We start from the raw sequence: 13,947 nt of genomic DNA, 5'->3' as shown, positions 1-13,947 counted from the left end.
CTAAGAGATGAGGTTGAGCTCCTGAAACCCAATGTTAGAAAGTATATCATGTTAAGAACTTGTGATAATATGGAAATGTATCTAACATGCTCCTTCTCCTCTCATGATAAATTTTTGCTGACCCGGTTCAGGTTCAATATCTTTCATCATGTTTTAATTAGACCAATGTCGGACATTTTTAAGAAACCTGCAGCACCCTGTGGCTGCGACGGGAAGTCTCCACAGGATATGCTGCATTTTATATTTTTATGTACATTTTATGAGTACCCCCGTAGGCGGTATCTTGTCACTCTTTTAAAGAAATTAAATTTTAAATAAATTAGACCCGCCCTTGTATACTTACAGATGTTGCATTCTGATTGTGTTCTTCAGGTGTTAGAATTTTTAAAACTAGCGGTGAGAATAAGAAAATGCCTTGATGAGTAATTGTGAATTACAGCCCGAAGCACTTCTGCACTTTATTACAGCTCGAAGCACTTCTGCACCTTTTTTTCGCACATGGGCACTAGTCGCACTTTCCCTGTACTGTTCTGTCTACTCACTTTGTTAAGAAATTTATATGTACTATGTATTCAATATTGACTTTGTAATTCTGTGATGTTTTTCTTTTATAATGAAATGTATAATGTTTTGTACTTTTATGGATTGCAATATATCCGAAATAAAGTCAATTTGATTTGATTTGATATGCCCCACAACCTGTGAGCATGAGACCGAACAATCCGACTGTGCAACGCGAAGCTGGCTGATGCCTCTGTGCAGGTGTTGCTCGAACCAAGAGACCAAACACAATTGAAGAAATGAAGGGGCCATAATGCATGCCAATCTGCCGCCTGACAGACAATAACCTCCTCCACCATCAATACCACTAGAATGAAATCACATGAAGCACCCAAAACAGATGTCTCTACCCTCTTGCTCAAAAGCACACGGTATATCGACTGGCTCAGAAAGCAATGGAGGTGTTACTGCGTATGAATGTGAGCTCCATCAGTCTACTGGGAAACATTTCTCACAGGGTTATTCCGACTATTTGTATAAACACAGAAAACAACTCGTCTCCTGCATCTAACTAAAATTTCTAGAAGCAGGAAGGAGGTAGGCATGCTGTCTCAGCCAAATGAAAGCCCTCAGACCTGTCATCTACATATGGTTCACTTTATATAACATTTCAAATAAATAAATAACTCAGATAATCCATCAACACTGTAAAAGAATGGTTGTGCCCTCTCACAAGTCATCATCAGAAACGTCCTGTATCCAGTGATAAACTTCAAATAGATTTGCTGTATTCGGACCTTAATGTACAAAAGTTAAAATATATATATATTGTGGGGAATACAATGATGGAAGTGAGAAAAACAACAAATACAATAGTCTGTTGTGAATTAACTAAATAAAAAATATATGAAGATAATCTGAAAATGAGTTTGTAGTCCAATCGTGCTTGGTGTGTCTGATCTGCAGGGTGAGTGCAGTGGAAGGGGGGGTCCCGCTGGTTTCCTAGTGTGGATCAGGTAGTGCACTTCTGACATATGCATGATACCATGATGGGGGAGGAGGGAGTGGAGAAATAGTAGCACGGCAGAGTAGAGTTGGGACAGGTAGAGGTGGTGGTGGACCTCCAAGTCGGGGTATGTCGCAGTCGTGGCTGACTCCTAGTAACACAAAGCTCGTGTGAACAAAGTATTGTTGTATCCCCGCAGAATGACATTACATTTTCCTTCCGGAGTAGAAAACATGCAAATGCCTCCAGGGTCTCGCTGCCTTGGGTTGGAGTGGGAGTTACTACGGACCTGCGGCCTAAGTGGGGTCCTTTAATCAGGCAGTAGTGGTAGTTATTGCTCATCCACTTTCGATTTCTCTGCTCCAAATCTAAGCCTGCTTTGATCTCTAGTACCCGTTCCTCTCCCACTTGCGCCTTTCAGGTTCTTCCTGCCCCAGCCACCTATCCCTGTTGCTCTTCTTTCAAATCTAAAGTTTCACTGACACCTAAAATGTCACTATGGCTGGATATTTATTCAGTATTTGAAAGGGGTGTCTTGTAGGTGTCCTCTCCAAATGCCGAATCGGTATCCATGGTGTGTGACTGTAATTCCTGTTGTAAATCATTGAAAAGTTAATGACTTCCAAGATGGAGTAGTGTTGTATCCAAAGTATGACAGGAGAAGGAGATAAACTTAATGATTAAGTTTAATCAGGAAATCCAAGTACAGCATAAGATCTATCAGAGTGCACATCCAAGAAGCTCCAGTCTTCAACTGAAGATCAGGAGAAGAACATTCTACAATAACCTAGCAACCAGGTGCTAGGATACAAATATATGAAACAGCATGAGCAATAAGGAAACATAGGATAAGATAACATAGGATAGGATATAACACACCTCCTTCCCCACAATTACAAAACAAAGTAAAATAAAATAAACAAAGTGAGAAAACAAAAGAAACAATAATTTTGGAACTGAACAACATATCAAGTAATGTAATCATTCAAATATTTAGGTGTAAACTTAATTCTAGATGACTTTGAACAGGATGCAGAGACCTCAGAAGAACCTGAGGTAAGTTGAGGTACATCTAAAGAAGTTGTGTTATTATCATCAGAAATCATCAAAGGAGTAGATTGAAGAAACTCTTCCTCATGAACATTAGGATCGTTAAACAAAGACATAGCTCCATCAGACACGTTGGAACTACATGAAGGAAGGTTGTAAGGAGACAAAATGTTAGAGGCAACTGCATTTGGAGTAACGTTGGACCCTGAAACATCAACAGGAGCAACGCCCGAGCCCTTCACTTTTGAAACGGCTCTTTTACTCCACCACTTACCACCAGTAACCTTAACAGCATGTTTGCTGATTTGAACAATAGTTGTCTCCGGATAAAACTTTGAACCTTTGGTCTTACATGGTCTACGGATTCTAACTTTGTCACCAACGTTTAAAGAAATCACTTTTACATGTTTATCCAGATCATACCTGATTTTGGACTTGAGTTGGGCAGATACAACCTTGTCCTTGACAAGATCAAGATCAACAACACTTTTACCTTGGGAAGTTTTGCTAACAACCCAACCAGGTGATAATTCATTAAAGGATTGTCTCCCTCTTAACAAGAGGAAAGGTGTCACCCCAGTGGTTGAGTGTGGTGTGTTGTTGTATGACCAAACCCTGTCGCAGACAACATCTTGAACACAAAGACCAGATGAAATAGCTAATTGGACTGCATCCTTCAGGACACGATTCGCTCTCTCCACTAAACCGTTGCCCTGTGGGGAGTACAAGGCAGTGGTAAGATGTTTAATGGCAAAATTATCCAAAAAACTGTTCATCTCATAAGATACAAATTGTACCCCATTATCCGATACTAAGAACTTGGGAATTCCTTCGGACTGGAAAAGTTTCTTAAGACATTTTATGACATTATAGGTATTGGGTTCTTTTAAAAATTCACAGGCAAGCCACTTGGAGTGATAGTCTACAATAGTAAGTATAAACCTGAAACCCTGGTTTAAACCACCAATAGGCCCTAGAAAATCCATACCCAATTTCTCCCATGGACTGTCAGGGAAAGCAACAGGACACAAGGGTTTGTTAACAGTCCGCAAAGATTTCTCAGCATGAGAACACTCGCTACAGCCATTTAAAAAGGTATCTACACAGATGTCCATCCCTGGCCACCAATAATGAAGCCTCAATCTCTTTTTTGTGCTTGTGATCCCACCATGACCTTTGTGAGCAATTTCAATGATCTTATCTCGAATAGAAAGAGGAGGAATGAGGGAAACACCTCTCAAAAGTAAATCACCCTCCAAACTTAATTCATCTCTGACTTTGGAGAAAGGAAGAAGATCCTTATCAACGAGATTCTCTCTTGGCCAACCTTCAGCAATATACTTTTTTAGAGTTTGAAAAGAAAAATCCCGCAAAGACTCTTTAATCCAAACAGACTCAGAAATCACATCCTTTGCTAGAACTAGTCCATCTAGAAGGTTGACAACTACTTCTTTGTCATCAAGAATAGGAGAAAACTTCAAAGAACTCGAAGGACATCTTGACAAAAAATCTGCCGTGAAGTTCTTCCCACCAGGGATATGCCTCATAATGAAATTGAAGTCATAAAGCTTTGAAAGAAGACGGCTTAATCTAGGGCTAGCATTCCTTAAACCCTTGTCATTCCAAATAAAAATCAATGGCTTATGATCTGAAACCAACACAAATTCACGACCCCAAACATACGTAGAAAAATGTCTAACTCCCCAAACGCAAGCTAAAGCTTCCTTTTCAATAATACTATAATTTCTTTCCGAAGAGGAAAGTTGACGGGATGCAAAGGCAACAACATTTTCAATCCCACCATCAGCTTGACTCAGTACAGCACCTAAACCGGTATTACTAGCATCCACTGTAATAAATGACAGAGAGTTCTCATCAAAGGGCTTGAGAGCTGGGGCATGTATAATCAAATCCTTTAAAGAATCAAAAGCCACTTTATGTACTTCATCCCACACAAATTTAACATTATTCCTAGTAAGCGACCTCAAAGGCTCACTAACATGTGCAAAATTCTGTACAAATCTCGAATAAAATTCACTTAAACCCAAAAATGATCTTAATTGATCTTTGTTAATGGGTTGAGCGCAATCACGAATGCCTTGCAAGAGATCATGTTTTGGAGCAATGCCTTTGTGAGAGATGGTATGACCAAGATATTCAACCTCACTAAGGAGAAATTTGCATTTCTGTTTTTTAACAGTCATACCATGGTCACTTAAAATACCAATAACTTGATCAAGTTTGACAAGATGTTCTTCTACAGTGTTAGTAGAGATCAAAATATCATCTTGATAGGCTAAGACGTCACGAACTTCCCCAAATAACTGAAACATTAGTTTCTGAAAAACTGATGCCGCTGAGGCAAGACCAAAAGGTAACCTCAGATACCTAAAAAGACCAAAAGGAGTGTTGAAAGCAGTTAAATCTCTAGACTCTTCACATAACTCTATCTGATGATAAGCTGCTCGTAGGTCTATGGTAGAGAAAACCTTTGTACCCCTTAATTGAGCCAACATATCTTGAATACGCGGGAGAGGAAACCAATCCACTTGAATATTTTTGTTTAGAGCTCTTAGGTCTACACATAGCCTGAGCTCATCACAGTTCTTCTTAAGTGCGACTACAATTGGAGAAACCCACAACGAAGAGTTGATGTTTTCAATGACTCCCTCTTTACTCAGCTGTTGAAGATGAGTCTTCAGTCTTTCCATAATGCTCAGTGGAACATGTCTTACCTTATGAATTACTAGGACAGCATCAGGCTTCAAAATAATTTTGTGTTCGAAGCCTTTAACTGAACCAAGATTATCAGAAAAAACATTGTTGTATTTATTTATGATACTTTCTAGAGAAAGTTCCTCAGTAATCAGAGCATTAATTGTGGTAGAACGGTCTAAAGAAATGGGGTGTCTGGTACCAGGTCTTAACACTAATGGAAATTTACCTTGATCTTTCCAACCCAAAACATTATAACCTTTTTTAGATACATAAATTTTGGCCCGAATAGAACGATCTTCAAAGATTAAACTGTCGTTGAAGAAACCCATTAAATCAATGACTTTGCCATTAAATGCAACAGTACGTATATCAGGAGGTAGGAGTAAATGTTCGTCCCAATGTTTAAGAAATAAAAAGTCCGCAATGATGGTAATAGGGGATCCCGAATCTACAGTGACCTTAACAAGAATCTCACCAATTTTTAGATCACATACTGGATCATAGACAGAAGGATCTTCATGATCATCTATCATATCCACAGACAACAAAAAAATTTTTACAATCTGTTCTTCACATGCATTGGAATGATCAGGATCAGAGACTTCAAGGTACATTGTCTTGGACTTAAACTTGCAAACTGCAGCAAAATGACCAATCTTTTTACAATTAGTACATTGTTTTTTTAAGGCTGGACAAGAAGTTGAATTGGCTAGGTGTAATTTTGATCCACATCTATAACAAATGGGAGGTTTATCAGACTTTTTCCATTCAAGTTTAGGAGGTTGACTACGTTGAGAATTTTTTGAGGAAGTAGATTTTACTAAATCTACATGTGTAGGTTTATTATTGCTTAATTCTTTAGAGGCAAAAGCAGATCTCTCTATACCTCTAGCTAATTCTAAAGTTTCTTGCAAGGAAGGATTACGACAGCATAAAATTCTTTCCTGAACTTTGTTGTTAAAACAATTTACAACAATTTGGTCCCTGAGATACTGATCAATAGGGCCTTCAAATTCACAAGTTGCAGCCAAAATTCTTAACTCAGCTAAAAATATATCAATTTTTTCATACTCCCTTTGTTTGCGTGTGTAAAATCTGTGTCTTTCAACAATTACACTTGGTTCATCCTTGAAATATTTTTCTAAACGAGCAATAGCCTCAGTGTACTCATTCCAATCATCTGAAGGAGGTCTAATAACAGAGGGTTGATGATCAAAAATTCTTTGACCTTCAGCACCTAAGGCACTATATAACATTGCATTTTTTCTGGCAGCAGAAAATTTTACAGCATCAATGGCAATTATGTAACTATTAAAAGCTTTAAACCAATGTGACCATTTTATTTTTGGTGTACCTGGTTCTGGAAGAAAGGAAGATGGAAGAACTGCAGTTTGTTGGGCCATCCTGAATTAACAAATAATAACAAATGAATATATAACCACAACAAGTAATCAAAATTTACTGTAAATAATACACATTGTAGTAAGTATGCAATATCAAATGTGTATATGAATATAATTAATACAAGTTGTAGTAAATATGCAGAGTTAGCTGTGTGTACCAGCGTAAAACGATAGACGTTGTGAAAGAAATGTAATATCAGCTGTGTGTATCAGCGTGAATGATACACATTGGTAAAGATGCAATATCAGCTGTGTGTATCAGCGATGAAAACACGTGTAAATTTGTAAATAACTAGTCTTAGAGTGAATAAATATGTAGTATCAGCTGTGTGTATCAGCGTAAATGATACACGTTGTGGTAATTATGTAGTATCAGCTGTGTGTATCAGCGTAGACGATACACGTTATGGTAATTAGGCAATATCAGCTGTGTGTATCAGCGAAGAAACACACTTGTAAAAAATTTGTAATCAGCCAGTCCTAGAGGAAAATAAACGAACAAAAGAAATATTAAGTACCTTGTAGAAGAAAATAATGACGATTGTAATAACGCAGTGAAATCCGTGAAGAGACATTGTATTAGCGGTAGCGTTGTATTAATGGTAGCTAGGCAACCCCAAAATGGCCGCTACGTTGTACGACGTGCGTGCAAACGTCAAATCGTGATGACGTGTTTTGTTGAGAAGACTGCCGATGGACGCCGAAGAAGGAGAAATGCAGCGCGCGTAGTTCTCGTGCAGTTTAAACCGCCAGTGGAGGAAGAATGGCGATATTTTTTGAACGAGGAGAGTTCTAAGTAGGTAGAAGGCAATAAAGATATTAATTAAACATGTTAAATTGAAAATAAGAGAAAAATAAAAACGGGTAAAATTGTTTGGCGTTTCTTGAGAGATTTGATAGGTTCAGCGAGAAGAGGTGAAAGAGTCAGCCGTAGGTGCAATCAAGGGCACAGTTAAATTGACAGCTGCTGATTCTTGGTGAAAGAAAGGGTTTAAGGTGAATAATGATAAAAAAACTGTCGCTGGTGCAATCAAGGCGCAGTGAGAAGATATGAGCAGGCGCAGGTGCAATCAAATCACAAAGAATAAATAAGCAGTCTATTTTTTTTTTTAACAAAAGTCACTGTTATTTTCTAGTAGCTGTAGTAAGAGATAAACCCAGAACAAAGTGACAGCTGGAGCAGTAGGTAAAATTAATGAGCAGCCGCTGGTGCAATCAAAACACAGATAAAAACACAGGCGCTGGTGCTATCAAATCACAGAATATAAGAAATATCTTCCTTTAAATGAAGTCAAAGTTGTTGAATTTTGAAGAAATTCAATTTGAAGCAGGTTGATAGAAGACTTGAATTGATGTAAGAGGGTAAAAAATTCAAAAATCAATGATGAACATCTGAAGTCTGATGAGATCTGTTTAAAATTGAAATTTGGGCGTAGGTTCGTAGGTAATGCTGACTTGACCACCTCGTCGCCAATTTATGTTGTATCCAAAGTATGACAGGAGAAGGAGATAAACTTAATGATTAAGTTTAATCAGGAAATCCAAGTACAGCATAAGATCTATCAGAGTGCACATCCAAGAAGCTCCAGTCTTCAACTGAAGATCAGGAGAAGAACATTCTACAATAACCTAGCAACCAGGTGCTAGGATACAAATACATGAAACAGCATGAGCAATAAGGAAACATAGGATAAGATAACATAGGATAGGATATAACAAGGAGTTAATGATTCACAAAGTGTAAATATATCCTCCGCGGACCTGTTCCCCTTTGTGAATTTATGTATACGTTTTAGGGAGAGTAAGCAATAGCCGTTGGGATCACTGCCAACAGTCAGCAAGCCTTTGTAGTTTTATTAAAAGATGCTTTTTTTTAAGTAAAACAGGCCCATTTAAAAAAAAAATATATATATATTTTAAATCATTCACAGAAATTGTGGTCTGCTGTCCCTTGCAAGCACCCATCCCTGTGATTTTGTCCAATTTAAGTGAGTCACAATTTGTGACCACCTCATGAATATTAATGAGGTAAATTAAGGTAGGTTTGACCGCAATCCACCACAATTCAGAATTTTATGGATTGACCTAGAAGTACATAAGTTGGTTCACAAAGTTCAAAACTGGTCATAAATTACTGATCACAAATTGCAACTGCTTTTTGCGACTAGTATAATCATATATAGGAGCCTTTGATGCTTGAATTCTTAGAGATTAACTTGAACGAAATCACTTATAGAAAATGCAACTGTAATGACTTCTACGAGAATAAAACCAGCTGTCAAGAAAAGTACCGAAAAGAAAAGAAGAGCCTACAAGTGATGATGAAGAACTGGTGGAAACAGAAGGCAAAATAAATATCGCGGGAATTGGTAGAAAATGACGAGGGAATATTATAGTAGCTGTTGGTAGTAGAAGCATGTTGGAAAATAGCAAAGAAAGAATTGGAAGAAGCAGTGGAAGCTGAAGGTAAAATTATTCAAGAGAAAAGATAATCTGGCAGGGATTTGTACGGAAAGTAATATAGCAGGAAGTGTTAGAAAACCAGGTGGACAGTAACTAATGAATTGGTGGGCAATGCAGAGGAGGAAACAAGTGAAAGTCAGCTGCTGAAAAAGGAGGCATAGAGAGGCAAGTGCTACATAATGACATGTGGTATTTTGTTTCACACAGGTCCAAGATGCTGATGACACTGTTGCTCGTCTACAAACATCACCAGCATCCCTCAACTGGAAGGAAGGAATGGTGAGTTCTTCAAATGTAAAAGAAACTGAAAGTGTCGGGTCAATGATGTTTGTTTTGAAAATTCCTTATTTCATGGTAGGTTTATTTAAGGTATGTTGACTATTAACATAGAGGTTGGTTGAACTGTGAGAGGGGCAGTAAGAGATTCAGATTTTAGAGACTGGTAAGATAGTGGGAGCTGTGGTAAAGAAGAAGGGTATGGGGGAAGAGATGAGAAAGAGAATGGTGAGACACTGGGATGCCAAAAAATATATATGTGAAAGGAGGATGAGAAGAAGGTGGAGAGAGGCGTGTTGAATGAGATAAAAGGACCGTTTCAGTAATGGTGAAGATCATATTGCAGTGAGGTTTATAGGGCTAGCAGAGCCTCTGTTAGTGAAATGGATTAGGCCTGACAGGAGCAAGAAATTATAGATTAGAATGTTGTAAATGAAAGATGTTTAAATAGCTGTAAAAGAGACGATTAAAGGTGGTGAAGCTGAAGTGCGAGATAACCCTGACCTTGTAGGATGTCAAAGGCCACATCCATTCACAGAGGAATAGGGTCGCCATCTAACAATGATATGAGAATATACTTGAAAAAAATGCAAAAAAAAGTTCTCTCTCCTTTCACCTACATATAAGAGTGTGATCCAATGGAAAATGCAATCCATAGAAAAATACGAATATACGCTACCCAAGGTCAAACAGTGGTGCAAAGGTGCTTCATCCGTTTCATGTACCGTGGTGTGACTGGTGTTTGCAGACACCTTTCAAGTCACTTGTATGGATGTGGCACCCAAACTCTGATCCTGTACACTATTGAGTTGACCAACTTATGGAGTTTCACAGGTGGACAGTTGCTTAGATCTGTTTGATCTTAGTCACCACTTGATGTGAACAGTTGCTGAATCACATTAATGAGTTAGGAGGGCGTATCTGGAGTCTGTTTATCGAATGTAATGGGCTTTCACATAAACCACCATTCTTACCAGAAATAGAAGCTTGATGGTAATTCTGCTTTACACTAAACACCAATGCAGAGCCTGAACCACATGCTGTGCATGATGCGGGTGTCTTAAATCATATTCCAGTTGCTGATTTTTTTCTCTGTTACTCTTATACAAAATGAGTTGTCAGAAAATAGTGAGCTAGAGTAATCTAGCTGTACACATATAGCGGGGGTCATATGTTATTAGTTTAATGTAACATTGGAAGATCTTGAGAGCGTTATAAGCATGCTGTGAAGTAGGGAGAGCAGGATCCAGCATATTCTTTAGGGTACAAAACCTCAGAAATGGTGTGATTCAAGATTTCTTGGATAGAACTTTGTGGGTAATAGATTGTGTGCATTTGGATTGAGCTACATCGGGTTATAGCTGAGATCTACCTTAGGGATCTTCACTGATATTAATGAACACTCAATGGCTCTGCAAACGCATGGGGTCATGCAGCACCTGTAAACTTTTTGTACATGCCTTTCTAAAGGCATTGTTTCCTCATTTTTAAAGAAGGCGATCAAACTTTTTAAGTTGCATTCCAGAAACAGCTGCCTTAAACCTTTTAGCCCTGCTTTGTTACAATGAAAGGAAATGGACAGATGAACTACATAGCTTTACAGAGAGAATAACTGTACTGTGCCTTTGGCAGCTAGGCTGATCTTTAAAGAACCAAAAAACAATTGAGGAAGGGTAGAGGCAGTAGTGATAGAATCACCCTCCTGTACGTTGTAGATAACCAAAGAGATTCTATCAAAAAAAGTGGCTTATTTAATTTATTTTATATTTTGTGTGTTAGGGTGGAAACTCAGTGTTTGACAGTACAGGTGTGCTCTCTTTATGGGTTGTCGAAGGAGGGCACTACGTGCTTTTAAAATACCCCTCACATACTATGAATCCCATAGTGTCATGCTTCATCATAGGGGTCTTCCCGTCCCTCTACAGGACGGGGCGTGCTACGACCTACGAACTACGCGGGAGCACTGAAATGGTGACGATAGGCTATGTGTGGTGTGATGATAGGGGTGAATAGTGAAGGTGGGGACCTACTGAAGTGTAGTGATAATACTAAAAAAGTTAAAAATTCCCTGGCTAGTAGAAAAAACAATGTATTCACTTCTCTAGCTGGGAACAGTAAAAAGGGGTTAGAAAAGGAGTAGAACAGAATATGTTAACTACTTGGTCGACATGACATGTTTCATAAGCAGACCCCTCCTGCTCATTCATCAGGACCTAAGATAGTCCCTACCAATAATACTCAATTCTATGTACAATGTAGTATGCCCAAAGTCCTATTCCTGGAGGCAAAAATAAGCCGCCAGGACATGCTTCTAGGCTTGAGTGGACCCTTTGTGAAGCTCTTGAAAAAAGTGACCTAATCCGGTCCCTGTGGAGAGAAAAGAGAAAAGAAAAACAACAAAAATGCAGTTGATAAGTGTTGTAAAAGCACAAGAAAAAATACTTGGGGATTAATGACATCGGTCACATTATGGTACCTCATGTTTTATCAGAGGGAAACGAGACTAATGGTACATGTTCCCTTTGTTAATCATTGACTTGAGGGCATACTATCCCTCCAATATCTCACACATACGAACAATTCACACACTGCAAAACATACATACACAGAATATCTCAATATCCCAATTTGTAAATGGCAGATGATGACATGAGCCTCCCTAGTGGGGTTCCGAGTAGTAAGTTAAAAGGCGGGGTGGCAGTTGTAAACCGGGTCCGTTTATCAGAAAAAACGAACTGTAAATAAGTGGTGCCTGTATAACAAATAAACACAAGTAGCAAATACATACACTCGTTGCAATTGGTGATAGCCCCATGAGTCTGCGTCTTAGGGTTTCAAATCGCCAGTTTACTGTGAGAAAACAAACGATGGGGTTATATGGGCTGCCTGTTGGTCAAGCGCGGCCCATTATTTACGAGTAATCAGGTATGTTTAGAGACCCCTGATAAGGGTCTGACTTACGTGACCGCTAGCGAGGAATCGCGTTAATCCTATCCTAGCGCAGCTCCGATGGTTCCAAAGGGGATGGTAAAACCCTCTACATTTAAACCGGAAGGCAATGTTTGCAAAAGCCGGTGCGTCAGCCGATTCAGTCCGAGTGTAGACTGAAAAACTAGAGCGTGAACAAAGATGGCCGACCTCTGTGGCATAGACGGAGTGGAAACGGAGCCCAGAGGTTGGGTCTTTCTTCTCTTTTTACGTTACTCTGTAGAAATCATGATAGTAGGATTTCCTTAGATTTAGTGAAAGGTACAGTTAATTTAAGCTAAAAAATATATAAGTTCTTAAAGTAACGTTTATATCTATCTAAAGAAATGACTGAAAAAGGAGGAACAGTTGGTAAACTCATTAAGGCAGGTGGATAAAAAACCTTAAGTTATTCATGCATATGCTACGATGAAGAGAGCATGGGCTCACCACCGAAGTGCCAATATAAGGCAGAGGCAGACTGAGAGAATACCCTTATTGGAAAAAATAATAAATAAATAAATAAATAAATAAATAAATAAATAAATAAATGAAAAAATGAAAAAAGCAGAACAAGGGAAGTCTTTTGTCCTTGGAGCAGTTCTGCTTGGGCTCCTGCTATGTACCATCTGTCCCAAAGAATTGGCAGAATTTTCTTTTTAGTTAGGGTAACTCTGGTGGAACCCTTAGAGTTGTCCCCACGGTATTCCATCGTTCAAGCCCGTCTTGTCAGTGTTCAGACGGAACAACCATCTTTGTTCCTTCTCAAGGAGTTGTTCTTCCTTGGTTACCTGTTCGATTACTGTCCAAAAGATGTCTTCAGGTTTGTGATTCAGTTCAAGAAAATGTGTTGTTAATTTTGTGCTTGCCCTTTTACATTTGATAGTACTCTTGTGCTCCCCTATTCTTGTTTTTACGGATCTGCTGGTCATGCCCACGTATTCCATATGGCAGGGGCAAGTGATCAAATATACCACATTATTGGTGTTGCATGTTGTGAAATTCCTCTGCTCCCAGCTCGTTCCATTTCTGAAGATCAGTTTATTGCTCTTCTTTGTCAGACAGCAAACCCTGCAGTTTCCACATGGGTGGTGGCCTTGGACAAAGTCAGGGTTCCTACTGGGGTTATTGTTAGGGGTCTTTGGTCTGGTGTGCACTAGTATGTCCCTAATGCTCCTCCTCCTTCTGTGCGAGAACATTGGTTTCGGAAGCTGTAGACCCCCACTGTTCAAGATCTTCCAATGTTTATTTACAATCTTAGTTACCTGATTTGAACTTGTATTATAGGTAGTAATACATATAGGTCTTTTTTCTTCTTCCTCTTTGGGTATTTTTTCTTCGAGGAGGCTCTCCCTGCAGTTATTCCGTGCTCTCTTGAAGGCTTGATTGATTACTGCCTTTGGGTACTGGCGAGCTTCCAGTTTCCTCTTTAGGTCTTTAGATTGGAGCTTGAAATTCTCAATTTCGGTGCAATTCCTCCTCAGACGGAGGAATTGCCCGTACTGTAAATTATCCCATAGGTGTTTAGGATGAATGCTGCTGTACATGAGTAAACAGTTCTTG

General features: G+C 38.9%; 1 protein-coding gene across 1 annotated transcript in view; it reads left to right on the top strand.

Annotated features, from left to right (window-relative positions):
• The window catches only part of PMFBP1 (polyamine modulated factor 1 binding protein 1), a 1,903,249-nt gene that overhangs the window by 470,268 nt on the left and 1,419,034 nt on the right, over positions 1 to 13,947 (top strand). Inside the window, exon 7 of the mRNA XM_086945556.1 lies at positions 9,349 to 9,420. Within this exon, the coding sequence (XP_086801682.1) occupies positions 9,349 to 9,420 (72 nt within the window). The remainder of the gene's footprint in view (positions 1 to 9,348; positions 9,421 to 13,947) is intronic.

This window comes from Lissotriton vulgaris, chromosome 12 (assembly GCF_964263255.1).
Source record: "Lissotriton vulgaris chromosome 12, aLisVul1.2, whole genome shotgun sequence".
Lineage (NCBI taxonomy): Eukaryota > Metazoa > Chordata > Amphibia > Caudata > Salamandridae > Lissotriton > Lissotriton vulgaris.
Note: the sequence above shows the minus strand (reverse complement) of the source record. Positions and strands in the feature narration are given on the sequence as shown.